General features: G+C 40.6%; 1 protein-coding gene across 1 annotated transcript in view; it reads left to right on the top strand.

The window, feature by feature from the left end:
- Positions 1–25,690, top strand: part of POU6F2 (POU class 6 homeobox 2) — a 498,528-nt gene that overhangs the window by 212,209 nt on the left and 260,629 nt on the right. The window contains exons 3-4 of the mRNA XM_040259501.1: positions 17,278–17,366; positions 20,951–21,179. Coding sequence (XP_040115435.1) covers positions 17,278–17,366; positions 20,951–21,179 — 318 coding nt within the window. The remainder of the gene's footprint in view (positions 1–17,277; positions 17,367–20,950; positions 21,180–25,690) is intronic.

Below are 25,690 nucleotides of genomic sequence, written 5' to 3'. Positions count from 1 at the left end.
CAGAGGAGTTTTTAGATATGGCACTTTAGATTCAGGCATCATCCTCATTCTCCAGTCTTCCTGCATTTTTTCCTATACCCGAATTCATTCTTGGATATCAGTTGCATATGTCTGATTTTACATGTTCCTCTAAAGGGTGTTCTCTGTGGTCTTGTGTGTTCCTCATTCCTTCTTCATCAAGATCGCCTGTGAGTGGATAATCATTTGTAATAATGCTCCACTAATAACTGATAGTGAAGCCAACTTTGTTGGGCTTTTATTTTTGCCAAGCACAGTACTGGGCTCTTTTCACCCTGTAATCTGTTTCCCTATCACAACTATAATACAGGTGCCATGACTACCTCCATTTTACAGTTGAGGAAACTCAAGATTAGAGAGGTTGAGTAACTTATCCAGAGCCACACAGACATCACAGGTGAAGCAAAGATGAAGACACAATTCTTTCTAACCAGGCTGTATTGTCAGAATACAATGGCTGGGCATTCAGAGGAGGCCTCGGTGTCCTCTTTCTGAACACAGTTTCACAGAATAACATCAGACAAGGTCACTCTGAACAGGATGGATTGGGATAAAACCAAGATCACCTCATAGTCATGTCCAAAGACAGAAAAAAAACAAGAACATTGTCAAGACCACAAAATGACCAGCTAGTCACCCATCCTGCCTAATAATCAGTGAATATTTTCTTTTTCCAATTATAGCTTTAACCCCTCCTTCTTTCCTATCTTCTATACAAGAATTATTAAAATATTCAATCATAAGATTGCTCTGACTTCCAGATAGCATCCAGTCCAGAGCAAAGCCCCACTTCCTCAAACCCTCTCTAGAAATCACTCAACCCAAGCCCAGATGGATGTCATCTTTTCTTACTGTGATACCCCATTGCAGTCTCCCTCCTGTCAATGAGTCTATAAATCAAGTTCAACTACATGGTAGTCTTTGGTTGCAGCATGTGGACATTTCTAAACACACCTCATCAGACACATTCTTAGATTTGCATGCATCTCATAGATTTGCTTACAGTGTGGCTTGAAGCCCCAGACTTGACCAAATGTGGGTTTGAATCCCATCTCCTCTTTCTCCTCTTCCTTTAAAAAAATAAGCTGTGGATGTATGTCTATTGCTGAAATTTTCTGAACATGAGTTCTCATATCATGATTGGGGGTGGGGTTGGTATGAAGATTAAATTAGGTGACATATGTGGTGTATTCTAGCCTATTGCCAGACTCATGCTCTAGAAATGTTCGTTTCTTTCACTGATCCTTTCTTGATTGAATCTTTTCTTCTAAATAAGGCATTTTATCCAACTATCATATTCTAGGCATGAAGTCTGATTCACCAAATCTTGAGGCTATTTAGAGATTAATGTAAAATTTCTAGTTTATGCTATTACCTATTCTCTGTGCTGAGAGAGTTCCAGAAAAACCTCTACTTCTGCTTTATTGAGTATGCCAAAGCCTTTGACTGTGTGGATTACAACAAACTGTGGAAAATTCTCCAAGAGATGGGAATACCAGACCACCTGACCTGCCTGCAGAGAAATCTGTATGCAGGTCAGGAAGCAACAGTTAGAACTGGACATGGAACAACAGACTGGTTCCAAATAGGAAAAGGAGTATGTCAAGGCTGTATATTGTCACCCTGCTTATTTAACTTATATGCAGTGTACAACATGAGAAACGCTGGGCTGTATGAAGCACAAGCTGGAATCCAGATTACCAGGAGAAATACCAATAACCTCAGATATGCAGATGACACTACTGTTAAGGCAAAAAGTGAAGAGGAACTAAAAAGCCTCTTGATGAAAGTGAAAGAGGAGAGTGAAAAAGTTGGCTTGAGGCTCAACATTCAGAAAACTAAGATCATGGCATCCCATCCCATCAGTTCAGTTCAGTTCAATTCAGTCGCTCAGTCGTGTCTGAGCCTTGCAACCCCACGAATCACAGCATACCAGGGCTCCCTGTCCATCACCAACTCCCAGAGTTCACTCAGACTCACGTCCATCGAGTCAGTGATGCCATCCAGCCATCTCATCCTCGGTCGTCCCCTGCTCCTCCTGCCCCCAATCCCTCCCAGCATCAGAGTCTTTTCCAATGAGTCAACTCTTCGCATGAGTTGGCCAAAGTACTGGAGTTTCAACTTTAGCATCATTCCTTCCAAAGAAATCCCATGGCTGATCTCCTCCAGAATGGATTGGTTGGATCTCCTTGCAGTCCAAGGGACTCTCAAGAGTCTTCTCCAACACCACAGTTCAAAAGCATCAATTCTTCGGTGCTCAGCTTTCTTCACGGTCCAACTCTCACATCCATACATAACCACTGGAAAAACCATAGCCTTGACTAGACAGACCTTTGTCAGCAAAGTAATGTCTCTGCTTTTGAATATGCTATCTAGGTTGGTCATAACTTTTATTCCAAGGAGTAAGTGTCTTTTAATTTCCTGGCTGCAATCACCATCTGCAGTGATTTTGGAGCCCCCCAAAATAAAGTCTGACACACTGTTTCCACTGTTTCCCCATCTATTTCCTATGAAGTGGCAAATAGATGGGGAGACAGTGGAAACAGTAACGGACTTTATATTTTTGGGCTCCAAAATCACTGCAGATGGTGACTGCAGCCATAAAATTAAAAAACACTTGCTCCTTTAAAGAAAAGTTATAACCAACCTAGACAGCATATTAAAAAGCAGAGACATTACTTTGCCAGCAAAGGTCCATCTAGTCAAAGCTTTGGTTTTTCCAGTAGTTATGTATGGATGTGAGAGTGGACTATAAAGAAAGCTGAGCACCAAAGAATTGATGCTTTTGAACTGTGGTGTTGGAGAAGACTCTTGAGAGTCCCTTGGACAGCAAGGAGATCCAACTAGCCCATCCTAAAGGAAATCAGTCCTGAACATTCATTGGAAGGACTGATGCTGAAGCTGAAGCTCCAATATTTTGGCCACCTGATGTGAAGAACTGACTCATTTGAAGAGACCCTGATGCTGGGAATGATTGAAATCAGGAAGAGAAGGGGACGACAGAGGATGAGATGGTTGGATTACATCACCGACTCAATGGACATAAGTTTGAATAAACTCTGGGAGTTGGTGATGGACAGGGAAGCCTGGCGTGCTGCAGTCCATGGAGTCACAAAGAGTTGGATAGAACTGAGCGACTGAACTGAACTGAACTGATTCTCTATGCCATAATTTGTAAATATATTAAGACCAATGAATACTAATGCATTTTATTCATTCTGAGATACACAGTATTCTCCCTCAGATTTTAATGTGACCTCTTAAAGGGAAGATTTTAGGATAAAAATTGGGATGTGTCTTATAATCAGTGTCATGTCTTGGTTTAATTGGCAGCTTTTGTTGTTGTTGTTCTTGGTGGAACATATAATATTCATGAATTTTATATCAGTAGCATCCTAGATTTGATGAAATGTGGTATATATTTTTAAATGACTGGACAGCTCTTGTTCTACTCTTTCACCTTTTCACCATTGTAGTTAATGGTTGGCTCTGTTTTCTATTTCAATTCAGAGACTAACCACCATTGTAAAGCCAAATGTAAGCTCGAGAAGTTGAGTTTTTAAAGTATTTGGACTTAAAACCTTGCTATTATCATCTGAGTCCAAGTCATGTTTCGTAGGCATATTTGTATAATATAAGCTCTGACACAGATCCAAAAATAAGTTAATATAGCAAATGGAAATTGCTACGCATTTGATCCTGTCATGTAATGGAGTTAAAATAATGCTAAAAAACAGTCTGAACAAGTTCTGTGAAGCTTTTGTTCTATTTGACTTCAAGTGAAACAAAATCTTCAGAACAAGAGGACAACAAAATAATGCTTTGCTAAAAGGATGAAAGACTATGACCTAAAACTATTAGTGATAGAACACTCTATGAATGCACTCAAGTTAATAGCATCTTTTAGCAATAGATACTTTTTCAATTACAGTAATGCTAAGAAATAAATAGGCTAAGTGAGAGGAAAAGTGGTCAGAGACACATGAATTGGACTAGTTATTTGACTGTTCAGTTTTTTATAACCAATTCTCAAGGGGCAGAAATCTAACCAACAATCTATTGATGGGTCATTAATTTGAGTTTCCATATTCTAGATCTACTTCATCTTATTACAGGGACAGTGTTTTGTTGCCCCAGCTCCAAAGCTTTGGCGGCACTTAGCAATCTGTACAGTGAGTTGTGCAACCTCCTTTTCTTCCTGCCCAATTTTCTGTTGTCATGCTGTCATAGAAGCCCCATTACTGTAAGGGCTTGCTAACTAGGTGTGATGCTACAATTTCATGCAATGTAATTGCTCCGGGGTATTTCCTTCCTGTCCTTTGCTGGGTTCTAAATGACCCCACTTTCACCAATCTTTAGTTGCACGCAAGAGTGATTGCAAATGCTACCCTTTTGGAGTATCTGTGTGGAAATGCAGTTTTATTTCAGCTTTAAGGGGTTTAAAAATTTTATTCCCCCTTTTTAAAAGCAGTGCTCTGGCTACTTTTGCAAAGAATGTGCTGTTCTGAGAGTAAATAACTGAAATGGAGAGGCAGACTCTTATCTTCATGGAACCTCACAAATGGAAAAGCAAAGATATGGAAAGAGAAAGTGTCAGGAAAATTGCCATAAATCACAGAGAAGGGTATTGGGCTACATCTGGCATCAGTTTTGTTGTGTTTTAAAAAGGATAAATATGCTTCCCTTTAAGAATGTAGTAGCAACTCTTCCCGCTGTGAACCTCTTCACTGGGAGTCCTCCCACCGGGTTGCACAGGGTGAGACGTGCTCCAGGGTTATTACTGTGAGAGAGTGTGTCTCTGGAATGTTTGCTTGCCCTGCATTCTCACTTGTCCCTGCCCAGAGGATGTAACAGTCCACTGCCAATATCTGCTAAAATTTGGGCGTTTTAGGTGCAGTTACACTTCAAATGCCATCCAAGGGAATGAAGGAAGGAAGCTGGGGAGGAAGGGAGGGAGGAAGGGAGGGAGGGAAGGAAGAAGGCAGGAAAGGAGTTACAAACTCAAAACCAGTGCTTCTCACACTTTATTGTGAGTAAGAATCACCCAGGGATTTTCTTTCAAGGCAGATTCTGATCCAGGGAGTCTGAGACCCTGGATGGCCTGAGACCTGCAGGTCTGCCTTCTTAGCAAGGTCTCAGGTGATGCTGACGCTGCTGGTCCAGCGATCACATCTTGAACACAGAGACCCTAAACTAAATGCAGCTGTCTTTTTGCTGATTGTGAACATTATTTTAAAGGAGATTGGGTTGCTTACTTCTTAGGAACTTGTCAGGATATATCTGGGAACAAATGGGACACAGGAAAAACCTGTGGAAGTCACTGGACTTCTCTGGTGGAAGTCACTCTCCCTCAGTGTGTTCCATTTTCCTTTCTCCATCACCCACCTCCCAGACCGGGTACCTAGAGGTGTCTGGAGCCGGGGTCCACTAGGTAGAGAAGAAAATATCCCCCAAATATGGTTTCTATCACGATGTTGGGATTTATTGTGTTCTGTCTCTCTGGGACATTTCATGTGATTTATAGGATAGTGTAAGTCTTGGAGTCAGATGGAATTGAGTTCCAATCCCAATTTCAAATTCACTAACTGTGGCCACAGGTGAATTGCTTAACCTGTGTAAACCTCAGTTTCCAGATCTGTGAAAGGGGAATGATAATCCTGTAACACAGGGCTTCTTTGGAGATTTAATGAGAAAATGTATACAAAATACTAAACAAAGTGTCTGGCCTAAAGTAAGTATCCCATGGATTCTAGCTATTATAAAGTATTTGAGCTGTGGAGTAGTCTAGCTGATACATATGTGGGCTTTCATCGATCAGATAGCCTGGGATATAGTCACATCTATATCACTAACTGGCTTCTGAGGTGGCTCAGAGGTAAAGAATCCACCTAAAAATGCAGGAGGCAAGAATTCAATCACTGGTCCAGGAAGATCCCCTGGAGAAAGAAATAGCATCCCACTCCAGTATTCTTGCCTGGGAAATCTCATGGACAGAGGAGCCTGGTGGACTACAGTCCATGGGGTTGCAAAAGAGTTGGACATGACTTAGTAACTGAACAATAACAACTGTCACTAATTAGGTATGTACATAACAGTGAGTTACCCTCTATAAAGCTTAGTATCCTGTACAAATGGACATAATAATCGTAAGCACCCTATAGGGTTATTATAAGGCTTAATGGGTTTCCCCGGTGGCCCAGTAGGTAAAGAATCCACCTTCGATGCAGGAAATGCGGGAGGTGTAGGTTTGATCCTTGAGTGGGAAAATCCCCGGGAGGAGGGCATGGCAACCTACTCCAGTATTCCTGCCTAGAGAATCCAGAGGACAGAGGAGCCTGGCGGGGTACAGTCCATAGGGTCACAAAGAGTCGGACACGACTGAAGGGAATGAGCACACACACATGCATGCATAAGGGTTAATGCTGCTGCTTATTTGCTCAGTCGTGTCGGACTCTTTGTGACCTCATGGACTGTAACCCACCAGGTTCCTCTGTCCATGGGATTCTCCAGGGAAGAATACTGGAGAAGGTTGCCATTCCCTCCTCAAGGGGATTTTCCCAACCCAGGGATCAAACCCGGGTCTCCCACACTGCAGGTAGATTCTTTACCATCTAAGCCACCAGGGAAACCCAAGGGTTAATTATACGTATATATGTGTGTGTAATTAATGTATTACTTGGCACATAGAACTTTATATGTCAAGCAAATTATACCAATATCTCTATAAAATGATCAAGGCAAAAGAATTATTTATTGAAAAGAAGGAACATTTTAGGAGTTGGTCAGACATTTCTTATACCTGGAAAAGTGAAAAGAGAGAGCTGCTATGATTCCTCAAATCCTACCAGGTCACCCAGAAGCTCCTGAATGCTTTTGGACAGACCAGTGTCCCTCTGCAACAAAGCAGACACAAGACAAAAGGAGAATGGGAAAAAATGTCCAATGTAATGAGTTTTTCATTAATCTGAATTGCTTCAATTTAAAGGATTTTTCTTTAATTGGAGAATACACCCTTTGGGGTGGGAGAAAGGCTTTAAAATGTGTGTACTGTCAGATCATGAGAGTATGTAGCAATTTAAAAAATATTTGTACTTTGCAAAATGAAATGTTGAAATCTTTCTATTCTCACAATCGTTAATTGGCTGCTTTAATTGGACTGCCCTGTGAAATCTGTCTGGGAAAGTCAACAGTCTGTGATGATCGAATCACCTGCTCTTTGCAGTCACTGTGGATGTAGGGCCATGCACCTACTGTACTTAGGGTCTCTGAGATCTTGTACCACATGTGTTATCAGAAGCGACTGCACCCAGAGGCCATCATTTCCAATTGAAAAAATGATTTCTTCCATTGTGGCTCATGGTTAAATCATATTCTGAATGTCAGTTCAGCAGCCTTCTTGCTGCTGAAAGGTTGTGCAGAGTTCAGACCTCTGGAAGGCATGTAGGTCTGGAGAAGAGGGAACCCATACATCATTGTGGTTTCCACCTGACTTCCGTCTGAGCCAGGAGTTTGAGCTTGTGTAACCACAACATAGCTCCCTCTATTTCACCCTCATCTCCTTCTCAGACTTGGGGTCCAAGTATCTACAGGCACACCTTGTTTTATTGTGCTTCACTTTAATACACTTCACAGTCATTGCATTTCCTTACAAATTGAAGATCTGTGGCTACCCTGTGTTATCAGATGATGGTCAGCATTTTTATAAGTATTTCAAAATTACAATGTATACATTTCTTAGACATAATACTATCTCATACTTAATGGGCCCCAGTATAGTGTCAGAATAACTTTCATATGCACTGGGAAACCCCCCAAACTTGTGTGAATTGCTTTATTGCATTTTTTGCTTTGTTATGGTGGTCTGGAACTGGATCCACAGTGTTCCTAAGGTCTGCCCATCTTGGGGGCTGCTCACCTAAGAACCTTAATATACTGAAAACAGTTTAAAAACTCAATGAGACTTTTGATGGGGCAGGTCTGTAGGTCAAGGTGGCTGCAAGGAAAGCCTTGCAGAAATTAGAAACAAACCCAAGAGTTCCTGTAAGAGGCTGGAGGCAGGGCTATTGCAAAAAGAACCATAGCGACTTCTGACCCTACCACTTGTACTGTGACGATGGCAAGAAAAATAGACTAGCTTCCCTCCCTTCTGCCTCATCTCCACCCTAGCACACGCACGTGCGCATGCACGTGTACACACACACACACACACGCACACGCACACGCACATGCACACTCTTCACGTAAGCTTGCACCAAAATTTTAAAGCAAATTATCAGCGTGGACCAGTTCAAGCATATTTAAGGCTCACTTCAGTTTAGTCCCTCAGTCGTGTCCGACTCTTTGCGACCCCATGAATCGCAGCACACCAGGCCTCCCTGTCCATCACCAACCCCCAGAATTCACTCAAATTCACGTCCATTGAGTCAGTGATGCCATCCAGCCATCTCATCCTCTGTTGTCCCCTTTTCCTCCTGCCCCCAATCCCTCCCAGCATCAGAGTCTTTTCCAATGAGTCAACTCTTTGCATGAGGTGGCCAAAGTACTGGAGTTTCAATTTTAGCATCATTCCTTCCAAAGAAATCCCAGGGCTGATCTCCTTCAGAATAGACTGGTTGGATCTCCTTGCAGTCCAGGGGACCCTCAAGAGTCTTCTCCAACACCACAGTTCAAAAGCATCAATTCCTCAGTGCTCTGCCTTCTTCACAGTCCAACTCTCACATCCATACATGACCACAGGAGAAACCATAGCCTTGACTAGACGGACCTTAGTCGGCAAAGTAACGTCTCTGCTTTTGAATATGCTATCTAGGTTGGTCATAACTTTTATTCCAAGGAGTAAGCGTCTTTTAATTTCATGGCTGCAATCACCATCTGCAGTGATTTTGGAGCCCCCCAAAATAAAGTCTGACACTGTTTCCACTGTTTCCCCATCTATTTCCCATGAAGTGATGGGACCAGATGCCATGATCTTCGTTTTCTGAATGTTGAGCTTTAAGCCAACTTTTTCACTCTCCTCTTTCACCTTCATCAAGAGGCTTTTTAGTTCCTCTTCACTTTCTGCCATAAGGGTGGTGTCATCTGCATATCTGAGGTTATTGATATTTCTCCCAGCAATCTTGATTCCAGCTAGTTCTCAGTAATTCATGCATATTTTACCATGGGTAAGTAACCCAGGCGACCTTTAAAACTAGGCCAGTGATTCCACCTCAGAGTGTCTTGATCTTATTTCCTTGTCGTCAAACTTGGCAACTGGTCAGGAGGGGGGACATCTGTTTTTCGTTAGTGAAGGTATAACACTATTAGTCAGATAGGTCCGCAGCTGAGAAAATACATCTTCCTTATGATTTCTCCTTTAAGGCATTCATGCCCTGTCTCCCCATTTTAGGGATAGGTACTGAGAACTGATAGAAAACTAAGCAAAATTTGTTAATTTTCCATCAAATGGTATATTTACATGGTCATTGGTAATAACATGCTGATTTGTGAATTCAGTCTTTTTTCGGGGAGAAAAAAGCCATGTCTAAATTCCTCTGGGGACACAAACACTCTTATCAGAATTTGCGCTGATTTGGAAAATGGCCCTCAAAGCAGTTGTAAGTTTACATGCAATTTTCAAAATTTAAAGACCTTTGACAAGAAGGTCCCTTGGGCAGGGCCTGCTTCATGGGCCATCAGCCATCGCAGGCACATGCGTCTCAGCACCCAGCAGGGTCCCATGTTTGGAACTAATGCTCTGAGGTCACCATCTTGAAATTCTTAATAATTTATCTTTGAAATTGTGTTTGTGAGTCAGGTCCAATGGGACAACAAGAACATGGGGTGGAATGCCAGGAAGCTTGGAGCTCTAGGGGTCCAGCCACTATGTCCCCACCTTCCCAGGACACAGCAGTTCTCAGCCACCTGCTCTCTGCCCTGGGTGCCCTGGGTGCCCTGGGAACCCTGAAAGCTGGAGCGTAACTGTCACCTTCACACTTCTGCCCTTTGTGGGGATCTGGGCTCAGGTGTGGGGAAAGTCATGCAATCAACTTGCAACTCACCACAATCCAGGTGTCCAGTGCACCCCAGTGTGGAGACTGCAATCCCTTGGGTTTACCCATCTGCCATGGATTAAGTCAGCAATCCTGAGGAAGGGGGAGATTGACTTCTCAGCCCCAGGCTAGGGACTTGCCTTTGCATTTGGCATTGAACCCTGTAAATTATGTAGGCAGCCCTCCTAAGCACGGAAACCAACTCCCTAGATGGACATTAAAACACAGGATCGACACAACCTTCATGTCCCAAGGGGCTGTGCCAGGATCCCCTCAGTAGGTTGAGAGCAAGGACATCATCCCTGAATCCAGTGCAGTGTTGAGCATGACCCCCTAGTAGTGACTTTGCCAGAGGATGTGGCCATTTACTGGCAAAAATGTGTTGAAGTTAGTAAAGCTTCTTAGATCAGGGAAGACATTTTTTAAATGAGACAGATCATTTTCAGGTGTCTTAAAATCTGTTTTTAAATTGTTTCAGCACATGTTGATACACATCTTCTTCATTTTAGGAACCACATATCTAAACACCAAAATACCTATATACATACATACATAGGAGCATACATACATTCCATGCCCAGAGCTGGCCTGCAGCAGATACAAAGGTGACTGAGAAAGAGTCTTTGCCCTGAAAGAATTCATACTCTTGTAGAGACAGCAGTGCTCAAGGGATAATCCGTACCCCAAAGCTCTCCACATGCCAACAGTGTGTTGTGGAATTTTGCTTAAGTATATTTGATGACTGTCTCTTTTTTCATCTCTTTTCTGAGAGGAAGCATTTACAGAAATTGAGAACTTTATTGGCCCGGATATCACAGGAGTTCAGCTCTGCTTTTATGAGATGGATGTGAAAATAAATGGTAAAAAATTGTTGAACGAAGACTGAAGGGAGATTTAGGAAATTTTGAGAGGGAAAAAAACGTAAAGGTTTCCAGAGCACATATGGAGTAAGTCTACATGGAGGACTGAAGCAATTATTGAATAATTTTGGTAGATATTACAAAAGCATCTTTAGATAGTCAAGTTCAAATAAGGGATTTGTAGGGTTTCTTGTTCTCGTTTACCTGGATATCTTGAATCTCTGTTTAACTTTTCATGCTTTTGTACAGCCTTCACATAAATATAACTTTTAAAACCATGAAGGATCTAGACCCCTCACTCAAAGATAACTGGATTTCCTACCACCAAAGGCCAGATAAGTCACTGCTAACAGAATAAAGGGATCCATTCTTCCCATTAATGTCATGGACATTTACTGTTCTCCTTGCCTCCCTCAGTGGGTGAAGTTACAAGTACTTGACAACAGAACTTGCAAAAATGCACAAACTCTGTGTGAATTAATAAATGTTAGATTTTTCAAGTGCAGCTTATTACTTTAGAGTCTACAGGTCCACTGGGGATCTGTATAGTATTCTGGACATAAATACATGTGTGACCAGTATCCTAAAGAAAACTTGACAGGCAATAAAAAAATTGCAGACGGTAGCAATGGCTCTGGAAAGGTGTTTATAGACACCTCCACCCCCTCTTGGCATTTAGGAATCTTGAAGAAATTGAAAGAAAGGGAAGTTTAATTTTGAGGGGGCTTCTGCCCTGCTTAGCTGAGTTCACATGCCCAACATGAAATAATAATGCATTCAGCCACCCATCTAATAACAAGCAACCTCTGCATCACCTCACTCCCTGGTGAAAACAGCAGACAATGGGCAGGAAAGGTATAAATGCCAGAAAAAGCTGAGGGATCCCTGTGACCTTCGTGTGATTATGTTTGTGCTAATGCATCGCAGACAGAAACCCAAACTGTCCCTCTGAAGAACCCGATTCATTAAAAATGCATTGGTCACTAGCCAGGGAATCTCATGAACTGACTGTTGGAGGAATGGCTGAGGAGAAAGTGGAACTGGTGTATTCCGATGAGCCACTCACACGTGCAACTCTGTTTCCTCCTCCATCTGCTCCTCTATTCTGGAGTGCACATCTGTTTTACTTTTAGAATTGCTAAGACATACTAAGTCTTGTTTGCCTCAGTTAATAAAAACCATTATACAAAACAGTCTTTTTTTTTTTTTAATTTGCGTAAGCAAAGCTAACTTGCTATAAGGAATGCAGTGATGGTCATTCAGGAATTCTGACCTTGACCTGGGGGTGGGGAGGCATGCAATTTTTGAGACTTCTTCAATCCAGAAGGTACTAAAGAGGTATCACCACCCCCCTCCCCAGTTCTGTGGATGGCCAGGCCCTCCAGAGCAGAAAGAGCAGCCAGCAGCTTTGCAGATATTAGATACAAGACCAACACTGGAAAGGTACTGTTGAATGAACCAATGCTCTGACAAGCAGGCATCTTAATGATTAAAATTAAGTTTTATTGTGGTATTTCAGCCCAACTCCTGATCAGTCTTTCAGTGTCTCCAACATTTATGACTTATCCTTTCCTTAGCAGACTTCTATCAGGGATCCCTGTATTTAGAGAAGTGACTCCTATTATATAGCTATTTTATTTTATTTCCTGATCATCTTATTATTTATTTTTAACTTAGACACTCAAAAATTAAAGCCCATTAATATAGTTTGACAATAGAAAAAAAAAAAAAACAACTGAAGACCCCAACTGTAAATGTTATAGGAGACTAATTCATTTGCTTTTCAGTCAACAACATTCATTAATTGCATCTGATAAAGCTACAAAAGAAATAAGAAATAGAATATAGCTATTTTAAATTTTATGTTATGATCCTTTTTCAAATCAGGTTTTAGACTCCTTGAGATACCTATGAACATTATAAAATAGATGCATCTGACATGGATTGTCCCCTTGCTAAGCTAGAATGCCACCAGGGTTACAATGGAAGAATGCTTCAGCTGAAGGAACTTGGAGGGCCAAGGGGGTAATGCTGGCTGATGACCCATCTGCTGTTGTAAAACTGATTGTACATGACATCCTCAGCACAGAGAGATTCAGACTTGCCTGGACAGCATCTGAGCCACTGTGTGTTCCAGTGGTCTTCTATCACAAGTGGAGTCATAAAAATGTACACACTGGCCACCTCTTAGACAGTCTGTCAGTAACCTTATGAAGGATGTATTCAGGAATCTCCACAGACAATTCTGATTCACAGGCCTGGGTAAGAACTGTTGATCTAACCTATGGTCTTGGTGAGAATTTGGGAGCAAATTGCCAGTATCTTTGTGCCATATTACCTGGTCATGTCACCATGGACCAAAGGAAACATTATCCATGAACATCTCACTTCGTAGGCTCTTACAGGTCTGACCGTTTAGTTCAGATCCAAACATTTAGCAAGTGGTACAGAGCACACAGGTAGGGTGGGGTGTGAGTTAATGGGGAGAGCACACGTAGGCATGGGAGTAGGTATTGAGTTGACTTGGGGCAAGAAGATATGATGGGCAAATTAAATAACATTAAATATTGTATTGAATGTAAATTAAATCTTATAACTAGTCAAGAGAAATAGCAATTTTGTGACAAACATGCACTTTTCTAAGATATTTACCAATATATGTGCTCATTTAATTCTCACCATAGCAACCCTATGAAAGACATAGAATTATTTCCCCAGGTTTTTGCAAGAGGAAGCTGGTGTATACACATGAAGAAACTGGAAAACCGGCTGAGTTCACACAGATAGTTAACTGGCCAGGCTAAATCTCAACCCAAGTAGAGTTTCAAATTTAAGAGTCCTTGCTTCTAACCTGTCCACCAAACTGCTTTTAATATCTAAACTAGAATGTATAACTGATGAGGAACTACTGTATAGCACAGGGAGCTCTACTCAATACTCTATACGCCAATAAAATTAAACAAGCAAAAAACAAAACAAAACAAAAATTGGAATCGTGATTGAATTTACCAAGAAGCTAATAATTTAGAGATATTTCCAAAATTGATGCTAAACAAGAGTAACTAGCGAAGTGGATGCCCATACCTATTTTAAAGGAATTATACCAGCCCCTAATTAAAAGCCAAACCTCTGTTTCCATTGAGTGAATATTCAATCAATGTGAATGGTACCTACATTAAGAGCTGGACATAAAGCATTAAACCAGCGAACACAGTCCTTGCCCTTCTAGATCTCACAGTTACTGCCTGAAAAGTCTAGACTATTAAATTCAGAACAGGCCGCAGAGAGCTTTCTGTGCTTCTTTGATCTCCAGAGAGGTAGCATATTTCCTGGGACTGTGATCAGGAGTAGCCTGCCCGACCCATTTAAGTTCACATTTTCATATCTGTGCCCATATCTAACCTCAAATTCTCTGCTAGCGTACAGCTGAGCCCTGCTTCAAATCTCTCTGAAACCCTTAGCCAATGTCATTTATTCATTCTGACTGCTGTATTCCCTCTCTGACTTCTGAGAAGGCCCCTGATATGGGAGCTGCCTTACGACCCAGACTGATTAGTTTATGGTCCTACAAGGTTGTGTGTGATACATACGTTTGGGAGAAATGAAGATGCGCGTTAAGGAGAAACATTACTTTTTGATCCAGGCAGAAGAGCATACATAATCTTCTCTAGAGCCTGTGAAAGACTTCATTTTACACATGAAATTGTGTGGAATTGCCCTGGACCCCACTGAACATGGTTTTTGAGAATAACCAGCCTCAAAACAAGCTGCTGTGCGCTGGTGAGAGCCTCCAGCAACAGAGAATAAAATGTAAGCAAATTTAATCTGTGTCAAGTTACAGGTAACAAAGACACCATCTTGTGACACTGTGCCTGAATGGGACAGATCTCAAACATTACATGATGTGGCATTAGAAACAGAATCAAAAAGTGGTCCCAGTACTGATGAAAGAAGTATGAGACAGAAGGGCCTGGCACAGTACAGAAAAAATTTTAAATTAAGATATATGTATTTTGGGGAATGTGGTTTAAGAGAGTTTAATGTGAAAGCATAAAAATATGTCGAGGTCATTACTGCAAAATAAAAGAGACGTGTTTGCAGATAACTTGAGCTAAAGATATAAAGAAAGAAACATACTTACATCATGATCATGATATGATCAACATCAACACGATTAACATCAGCAATCATTCCTATTTTCATCCAAAAGTCCTGCAGGCAATCATTGCTCCTTTCTGAAAATGAGATAGTTTGAGCATTCCAACAGGAGAGTGAATCAATGGCTGAGGTTTGTTCCCTCCCTACTCAAGATAGGTATGTTTAAATTGTGTAAAAAGATTTTTCTCTTTTTCTGTGCATGGTAAAACTTCCTTCTTACAGTCAGACGTAAAAATCCATGTCAGGAAAATATAAAGAACAAATCAATTTTTAAAAGCATCTTCATAAAAGTCATCAAAGGAGGTTTTTAACCATTTGAGAATTTACCTAATTGATTATCACTAGGTATCTGGTTAGCTCTATAAAAGAAGATAAAGCTCTACTGAAAATTTGAAGGCAAAATAGGACTTGAGTGTATAAGAACTGAAGTTGTGAGATTTACACTGCATAATGCACCTCCCAGTTTAAAGTGCCCTGCTACTCAAGCATGATAAATAAATCACATATAAAAAATTTAGAAGAAAGGTCTCCTGCACATTATGCGAAAATTGTGGGCATCTTATGATGGGTCATCTTACCCTTGTTATTAAATGACAGCAATCATTAAAATGCCAAACATATTTTGACAGAATTCACTTTATAAAATGTCAGCAAGTCTATGTTTTTATTAGTTTGTTCCAAATCAATTTAGAAATTTCAATAGAATGCTTGTAAGTATTCCCCAAGCAATGTCCATTCCTGACTTTCTGCACAAAAAAAAATATTACAAATTAATCAGATTTTCAGATTTCTGCATAATGGCTTTGCACATTTATTGCTTAATCCTATTATAAAATGCTGTTATGATTGACACATGGCTGTGGAGATAGAAGTCAATTGAATAATATGTAGCAGTCAATTTTATTTGTAGCTTAATGTGCCGAAGTATTTTTTTCCCCATTTCCATTATTTATAAGTCTGTCCCTTTGGAGAATATGTAGAAGAATTCGTTTTAAATGAGCTAATAATACCTTCTTTAAAATTTATAAGTGTGACAGAATCATATCTTTTCTTCTTGGTCATCCATGGCCTGCCAGTAAACAGGGCTTGAATTGTCTTCCACTTGCTATTCATAGGACAAACATCAGAAAAGAGGATCTTGTTAAGGATGGCTTGGAATTGGATTTCAACCACCAAGAAAACAAAAGCTTCCAACTAAGAACCCTAAAAAATGGCTGCTAGCTTTATTTATTTGTTTGCTTGTTCATTTATTCCTGTATTTATTGTTATAGCCACTATATCACATTCTGTGGTTGGTCCTGAAACAGAGCATATAAGCATACGCAGAGAAGATTTAAGAAGATTTGAAAGATCTGCTATTTTGATTGAATTTTGTTTCCCATGTTTTAGCATCCAACAGGATTCTAGCAAAACAAATATGTTATGTTCTAGGCTCACCACAGTGGGGCTCCTTGGGGGTAGGGTGATGGTCAGTTAGCACAGAGGAAATTTGCTTAAGGAGATACATGTACTTTTTAGGACCTAAGTGCCACCACAACAACCTACTGTACAGAATAGGGAACTGTACTCAGTATCTTATAATAACCTATAAGGAAAAAGAACATATATATAATGTACATATATATATATATATATATATAACTGAATCACTGTTCTGTACACCTGAAATTAATACAACATTGTGAATCAACTATAATTCAATTTAAAAAAGGAAAAGTTCTTGTTTTCTGGAAAATGCATCCATGAGATTCAATGTCTGAAATATGTATGGAGAAAGAGCTTAAGGGTATGAAGCCATGTTAAGGGATAATATAGATGTGCTTGGTCATGTCTGAGATCACACTTTCCCTGGCTTTGGAAAATTAGGTTAGGTGTTGCCCACCTACGCATAAAGGACGCAGTTTTGCACACAGGGACCGCGTTGGCACACCCTGCAAGCTGATGTATAATGCAAGCCTATTAGCACGACGGGTGATGGTGTCATTTTCTCTGCTGTCACGGCCTTCTCCCTCCTGGAATGACTTTGTCCATCCCGAATGTCCATTAGCATAATGTATGCAGTTGACAAGTGATTTGAGCTCTGGAGCTATTGATAAAGCACTCTGGCATATCATCTGTGCCTTAATGTTATGTGACATCACAGGAAAATGGGGTCATGTGAAGTTCCCAGGCTGGATTTTATATTAAGGGTGCACTTCTCTTTTGAATTCCAGGGGCCAGAGGAAACCCAGCACTGTCAGACCCAGGCACTCCTGAACACCAGGCCAGTCAGACCCACCCCCCTTTCCCAGTTGGACCACAGGTCAGTATCTTTCAACTGCTGCATTTGGCTGCATTTCCGATGGTTTAACCGTATAAGTAACCAAACAAATAAAATAAGAATGAGTTAAAACCAGTTAACTCCAACAGAGCAAAGATGGTGATAAATTTTTGTGGGAAGCTGTATGACTACATTATTTATGAAATACCATCAAGTAAAAAGAATGTGTTAGCAGAACTCTTCTCTTTTTCAAGGGGATGTTGATTTTAATCATTTGGAAACTTTTTTTTTTTCTTAAAACCTACTAAGTTGTGCTGTTGGTTACCATACAGTTTTCTGGAAAGTAAAACTTTAATGACTGGAGTGTGAAGAAAATTAAGTTATTTCAACCTTACTATAGCCATTTTTTGAAATACAAGACGTGATTTAATATAAAAAAGTTAATGCAATTTTAATGCAAGTTCAGCTTATTGGGTTTGACAATATTGTACATCACATATAGCTCCTGCATTAATAAAGAAATACATTCATTACTTTTTAAAGTCCAATATTTGTTTTTTGCTGCCTGGTGTGGTTATATGAAGATGTAGAACGCAATTATAAAAGGCTGGGCATTTTTTTTTTTTTTAATCTCTGTCCTTTAGTGTGAAGCTCTCAGAGTTCACCCACTTTTATGGAAAAAGAAGCTGATCCTTGAGCCTTTCTCCCTCTTTGGCTGTGATAGTTTTTCCCTAAAATGAGTCACTTTCAGCACTTTGGGGATCATCAGTCCAAGCAAAGCTTGAAAACCCACGTTTAGAGCTTGAGTTGGTTTTGACATTCTTATTCCAGCTGCCACCACATCTCCCTGTGGCCTCAGATTCTAACATCCATCTCAGAGCATGGATGCCTCTGTGCTCCAGACAGAAAGCCTGGGGAAATGCCTGAACTCTGATGGAGCCCAGAGGGAATTTTACTGGGCATCTCAGAAACTAACTTCTTTTGGTCATGCCCTTTCTAATTTCATGCTTGTGACATGCTCATGTGTGTGTGTGTGTATGAGCATACCAAGTGTAACAACTCTAATGCCTTCAAGTTAGAAACAGAGCACAACACACCCAATGAGAAACAAGAGACACTGGGACAAACTAAGAGTACTGGCCCTACTGTAATCCCATGAATTCAATTTTTTAAAACTGCTACAGGCCGCATCAACCAAATCTGTGGCCCGTACACGGTCTGATACTGCCTATTTGCCTACCCTCTCATCCTGGTATCACTATTGGCAGCAATATGACACCAGCAATCTGAAGATCAGCTTATCATTTTGTACTTATTCCTAAAAAAATGTTTATTTTGTCTTTTAGTGTAACTTTTAAAGAGAGGCATAGTTACTTTGTGAGAATTTAGCAAAGTCTAGCAGATGTATTCGGAGAAGGCAATGGCACCCTACTCCAGTACTCTTGCCTGGAAAATCCCATGGACGTAGGATCCTGGTAGGCTGCAGTCCATGGGGTCGCTGAGAGTTGGACATGACTCAGTGACTTCACTTTCACTTCTCACTTTCATGCATTGGAGAAGGAAATGGCAACCCACTCCAGTGTTCTTGCCTGGAGAATCCCAGGGACAGGGGAGCCTGGTGGGCTGCCGTCTATGGGGTCGCACAGAGTCGGACACGACTGAAGCGACTTAGCAGCAGTAGCAGCAGATGTATTCGGAGAAGGCAATGGCACCCCACTCCAGTACTCTTGCCTGGAAAATCCCATGGACAGAGGAACCTGGTAGGCTGCAGTCCATGGGGTTGCTAAGAGTCGGACACGGCTGAGCGACTTCACTTTCACTTCTCACTTTCATGCATTGGAGAAGGAAATGGCACCCCACTCCAGTGTTCTTGCCTGGAGAATCCCAGGGACGGGGGAGCCTGGTGGGCTGCCATCTATGGGGTCGCACAGAGTCGGACACGACTGACGCGACTTAGTAGCCGCAGCAGCAGCAGCAGATGTATTAGGTGCTAGTCCCGTGGAGTTCAGAGGAGTGGTTCTAAAATCAGGGTGCACGGGGTTCCAGGGCTTCTTTAGAGGGCTCTCTGGAAGGAGTCTTGAGGGGTGACTTTAGGGAATAACCAGAAAGTGGGCCCAGCTCTCCCCACCATGCTTGAGATAAAGCCACCCCACTTCTCCAAATCTGTTCTGTGTATGGAGAGCAGGGTGAGGTATGGGCTCTGGAATAGCCTGGCTGGATCTGAAACCCTCTACCCCACTTCTCTGAATATGTAACTTGAGCATGTTACTAACTCTCATATGTCATTGGTAGGACATCAGAGTTAATATATGTTAGAATCATGTCTGGCTATTATGTATTGGGCTTTGTACTGTGCTTACCTTTTCCTTTATAGAATAATACTGTGTTAAAAACAAAAAAGTTGAAACTCCCCAATGAGAGTTTTTTATTGGTTCCTCTAGAAGAAAAATGAGCATGGAATTAGGTCCATTGCTCCTTCAGGGGTGTTATCTGGTCTGGTTGCTCAAAGAGTCCTTCCTACTTGTCAGTCATTCTGAGGAGCCACACCTGTGCTCACAACTGAGCTCAGATACATCTGGTGCTGAGAAGTCCACACCTGTGCAGCTGCCTTGCCATGTCAAACAATGGCTGTTGGATAAGTAGTGGATATAAATATGTGTTTTTAGTGTTGTCTTAACTGGACAAAGAATATTAGCATAATAACCAAAGAAATTGTTTAAAGCTTTTAAAATTTATCCTCATCCAATGTCTTTGTTTTCCTATATTCCTTTTTAGATCTTGTCATTATACATGTGTAATGTGTAATTTTACCATTTTAATAGTGATTTCTTGATTATTTACTTAATTATTATCCAGTTAATTTTATATATTCTCATAAATATTTTCTATTTTTCTAGAGATGTCAGAATGACCCATTTTAAAGACTATGTAATATCTAACCATGTTTAATACTGTAACAAACTTTTTCAACATTTATATATTTTTAAATGTAATGCATATTTTCATTTATCTTTAAAAAAAATTATATCTTCAGAAATATATCCTAGGAATATTTTCTGAGTCAAAAGAGGATGAATATTTTTGTAGCTCTTGATACGGATTTTCAAACTGCTTTCCAAAAAGGAAAGCAGTCCACATGTCCTAAATCCATACAGTGATATCACTATAGATTTACCAGCTTTGGGTAAATCTTTTGCATTTTTTGCTAATGTAATAAATGAAAATAGTATTTCATTGCTCTTTTTGAATCAACAAATTCCACTGATTCTAATGAGTTCTTTTTGAAACAATAGAATAAGTTAACAGAGAGTTTCAGATATAGAAGAGTAGGGTTCATTAGAAGAAAATATGTACGTGAAAATCCATTTAAAGAATAATATACAAATGTAGAGTATTACTTTGAAATATATTTGTGCTTTCCAAACCAAATAAAAGTTTCCAAAAAATTAATGAAATACAATTTTTATTTTTTTTCTACAAGTCACTCATTTTCTCTGGAATAGGGCTTGTTTCTTTGCTACTTGTTCAGGAACTTTCTGACCAAGCTTAAGTAGAAGAAAAATGCTCTAAAAGCCCATATCTTAGTTCCATTGGAAAGTGAGCTGGGATTGTCTGTTCCCTTGCAGCCACTTCTGACAGCACAGCAGTTAGCCTCTGCAGTTGCTGGTGTGATGCCCGGAGGCACGCCGGCCCTCAACCAGCCTATCCTCATCCCCTTCAACATGGCCGGACAGCTAGGGGGGCAGCAAGGATTGGTCCTCACACTGCCTACTGCGAATCTCACCAACATCCAAGGGCTGGTAGCAGCAGCTGCAGCCGGAGGCATTATGACTCTGCCATTGCAAAATCTACAAGGTAACCCACTGTGTCTCTGTTTCCTACAGGGTGTTATCCCCTGACCCCTGTTCTCTATAGTGGACAAGCGCTCTGAATGTTGAATGTGGTTTAAAGTTGCTTTCACCATAAAAGCAATGGAAGGTTTATGTAGGAAGCAAAGTTTCAGGGTGTCTGTGAATCCTGAGTTTGCTCAAGTCATGGGCTGTATCAGTCTTTATGTTTTAATATTGATTTGAGTCTTTTCAGGGCTTCTGGAAGCATTTATGAGCAATCATTGAATGACACACCAAAAATGTAGATGTCAAATGATTGTGTCATTATTTGAGGACTCGAAATATAATCTCATGGGTTCTTTAATTTAGCCACCTGCAAAGAAAGGTTAAACATTACTTGTTTGTGTGTGAAGTATTTAGAACATCTCAAATAAAAGGTATCATTTGGAATAATGAACTTATTTTTCTTAATATATTTTAGGTATAATTATTAAATTAAAATTATGTTATTTGAGATCATATTTTATAATGGGAAAAACAGACATATAGAGAACTCTTATCTTATATAATCATGAGCATATAATAAGAATTGAACTCTAACTTTACTTAGGAAGAGTAGTTCTCTTGATAGCATGAAAGTTTTTATTTTTCATTAGAAGATTTGGTAACACTGACTGATAGACTGATTTACAAAAGACTGTCAGAGGAAGAACTGTTATGATGAAAAATAGCTTGAATATGATAAGGATGCCTAAAAAGAAGAAAACAAATTTATTTTGGACTGGTCAAAGAAGATTGCTTTCTCCATTGATATAAACGTTGGCAATTTTTTTTTTTTCAGAGTGAGACTTTGGTTGGGCAAATTATCAGAATAATGATGTAAAGTACTTTTTTAGTTGGTCAAAAGTCAGGGCTTCTGTTTTCTCCATTGGTATAAATGTTAGCAATTGAATTTTTTATGGAGTGAGAGTTTGGTTGAGCAAGTTATCAGAATAACACATTTAAAGTACTTTTTGTAGCTCAAAAGTCAGGGCCCCTTAAAACCTATTAAATTAGTCAGAGTGTCAGTCCATGGATTAAGGAATAGACCAAGTAAGACCTGGTTAACTCTTGACCCAAACTTCTTTACACACTCTATGTTTTAGTGTCCCACCCATTGTGGCCACTTTTTGACTTTCACTTTAATGTTTAAAACAAAGTCTCTCTTATACCATTAAACTGTGCCAAGAAACCTGCCGTTCATAAATCATGCATGCTCAGGACACGCTAATGCACAAATTTTGCTTGTTTCAAATTTGAGAGTGCCTGGGAAGCCAGGATCTCAAGATTAAGCAAATAAGGCAGGAATAAACAAGGTGAAAGCTAAAGCAACAAAGTGTAGGGAGAGGCTTTTTAATGTATGGATGATGAAAACTTAATGAAGAAATGGGCATTATCAAAATGCAATCTTCCCATTTGGAACATTTGCGCTTATGGGAATATTGAATATTATAAATAAACATAAGCTCACAGAGTTCCTAGGTCATGAATTAATCTTGTTTGGTTAAAGTAGATGCCAAAGACAAAGTCTAAAAAGGCCAGCCTTTTGTATCTTTATTATGATTTGGTGTTCTTAGGATTTTAGTTCCTGATTATTTTTAAGGGTTCAGTATGAGTGACTGGTCCAGTGTGGACTCCCGTCAAGATTTCCCCCTGTCTCTCTTTTTAATTATTCAATTTAGTATTAGCTTTTAATTTGGAATTTGGTTCTTTGGAATTTGGCACCTTTGGTTTCAGAAAATGAATCCTAAGATTTGTATCCTGTTTAAGTAGTTTCCATAACGGTGCTGGCTCTTCTTATCCCTTGGTGCCTCTCACACAATTTCCATATTGGCTCCTCTTCAGAAGAGTATTAAAATTGACGGTCAAGTTCTTTTCTAAGGGGACATTTGTCCCTTTGTCTCCATGTTAATGACCAGGAGGTCATTAATAACCACCTCCCAGTTGTAAGTCAGCCAGTTATAGGAAGTTTCCTAGTTATTCTTAACACGCAAACTCTTCCTCCAAACACCTTTCTTTGGTATATCATTATGAATGAATCCCAACTCTAAGTCACTGTTAGAGTTTTGGAAAGTTCTCTCCCAGTTTCCCTGGGCTTTTTGTTCTTGTCACATCTATATAAGTTCTTCACCACTCAGAATTCACTAGCTTGAGAAAAAAACAACCATCCCTGTTTGCAGGGCACTGGGGATTTGTCTTGGACATAGGACTTTCACTGTTGAAACCAGCAAGTCAGTTCAGTTGCTCAGTCGTGTAGACTCTTTGTGACCCCATGGACTGTAGCACGCCAGCCTTCCCTGTCCATCATCAATTCCTGGAGCTTGCTCAAACTCATGCCCATTGAGTCAGTGATGCCATCCAACCATCTCATCCTCTGTCGTCCACTTCTTCTCCTGCCTTCAATCTTTCCCAGCATCAGAGTCTTTTCCACTGAGTCAATTCTTCACATCAGGTGGCCGAAGTATTGGAGCTTCCGCTTCAGTATCAGTTGTTCCAATGAATATTCAGGACTGATTTCCTTTAGGATTGACTGGTTTGATATTCTTGCTGTCCCAGACAAACCAAAAAGAGATGGTCACCCTACAGAACATCCAAGGATAATAAGGATGGGAATCAGGGAAAGTCTCACCTCTGCAAGGTATCCAAGATCAGTGTCCACCACCTGAAGGACAATGCCAGTCGGTCACTTTGTTGCCCAGCAGCCAAGCTGAGGATGATCTCACCACCTTAAGGAAACCTACTGTGGTCCTTACAGCCAATCCCTTGGCTGTGTCTATGACCTGTATAGCTCCCCAGTTTATGTCACGGAAGGTTATGGGACTCAGGATGGTGGGTGAATGGCTGGCAGCCAGAAAGTCATCTGCAGTGGTCCTGGTTGACTCTGAGACTGAGCCAGTCCTAGAAGTCCTCAAGTTTCATCCTTTTTCAAGGGTAATGGTCTTGAGACAGTATTTGAGAAGGAGTGCTTACACATGTTTATATAGCCAACAGAATAGAATGCTCTGCCTCCTCCCTATGGCCTGCTTCTAGACAATGAAAATGGAACTTCAGCCCAGGGCTTTTTAAGAGTCTTTTAAAACAACCAGTAAGTCTGCCCACCTATAATAGCTAGCCCACCTTCTCCCATAATTTTACAAGACAGATTTGATTCATCACTCTGAGGGGGAGGGGCTCAAGTGTTCAACCCCTGGTCTGAAATAGGGCCTGTTTCCATAGGAGGCATTTAGTTCTGGATGGCTCCCCTTTTCCTCCTTGTGAAGCATTCAGATCTTATTCATGAAATGAGTCTGCCAGCTGGAATTATCTCTGATTATTCTCCAGCTCTCCTGCCTAGTCCTTCAATCTGTCTGTTCTTCTAGTTCAAAAGCTACAAGTTTGCTAAGAAAAAAAAAATACTGACATCCATTTCTTAATGGTTTGGAATCCCAGGGATAAATTTTCAAGTATCTTCCTCTTTACTAAAGGGATCAAGAGCTGGTTCATTTAAGTTCTCTATCAAGTGATGTGAAATAGCTCTCAGAGCCTCAGAGGCCTGATTCCTGCATGTATTTTAATGAGTACTAATGATACATTACATGAGAGTGGCTTCTCTCTGCTCAGGCAGCAGGGGTCCTATCACAGTCTTTTTGTCTTTCTCTATGCGTGGTCTCTGGACCAGCGGCTTCAGCATCTTATCAAGGCTGTATCCCAGACACCTTGAACAGAATCTACATTCTTAAAAGGGGATACCTATGTACACTAAGGGCTTTCCTGGTGTCTCAGATGGTGAAGAATCTGCCTGCAGTGCAGACCTGGGTTTGATCCCTGGGTTGGGAGGATCCCCTGGAGAAAGGAATGGCAAGCCACTCCAGTATTCTTGCTTGGAGAATCCCACGGACAGAGAGTGTGGTGAGCTAGAGTCCATGGAGTTGCAAAGAGTCAGACACAACTGAGCAACTAACATGCACACACATACACACACACACACAAGTTTAAGAAAGCCTGGTTCGAGGAGAATTTTCAAAACTCATTTGGCCTCTCCTCTGCTCTCTCCAGCAACCTCTTCAGGACTCTGAGTATTTTAAGATCACCGGGAGCCATGTAACTATGATAAGCACCTTCATTATTTCTCCTGGTCTCTCTCACCATGCCAGGCCTCTAAATGAGGATAATGAACAAAAGGAATAACTTATTTGAGAACATTTTTGTTTCCATAAGACAGTCATATCCCCAAGACCAAGAGGCATTCTCTTGCATAATTAAAACATATGGAAGCCTTTGCTCTGAGACTTTATCCAGCAAAAGCTTTGCATCTTGAAAAAGAGACCATATTGCCCTGCAGAAAACCCATCTGCTTGGCTTAGGGATCATTTTCTCTTTGTCTTCAGATCCTTCCAAGTAAGAAAGAGATACACTCCTGTCTCATCAATGATGGAATGAGACCTGTCTGCTCTCTTCCCCTGTTCCTCCTTGTGACTCTTCCCTACCATGCTGGCTGACTTTTAGCTAACCCACAAT

The sequence above is a fragment of the Oryx dammah genome, unplaced genomic scaffold (genome assembly GCF_014754425.2).
Source record: "Oryx dammah isolate SB20612 unplaced genomic scaffold, SCBI_Odam_1.1 HiC_scaffold_18, whole genome shotgun sequence".
Taxonomy (NCBI): domain Eukaryota; kingdom Metazoa; phylum Chordata; class Mammalia; order Artiodactyla; family Bovidae; genus Oryx; species Oryx dammah.
Note: the sequence above shows the minus strand (reverse complement) of the source record. Positions and strands in the feature narration are given on the sequence as shown.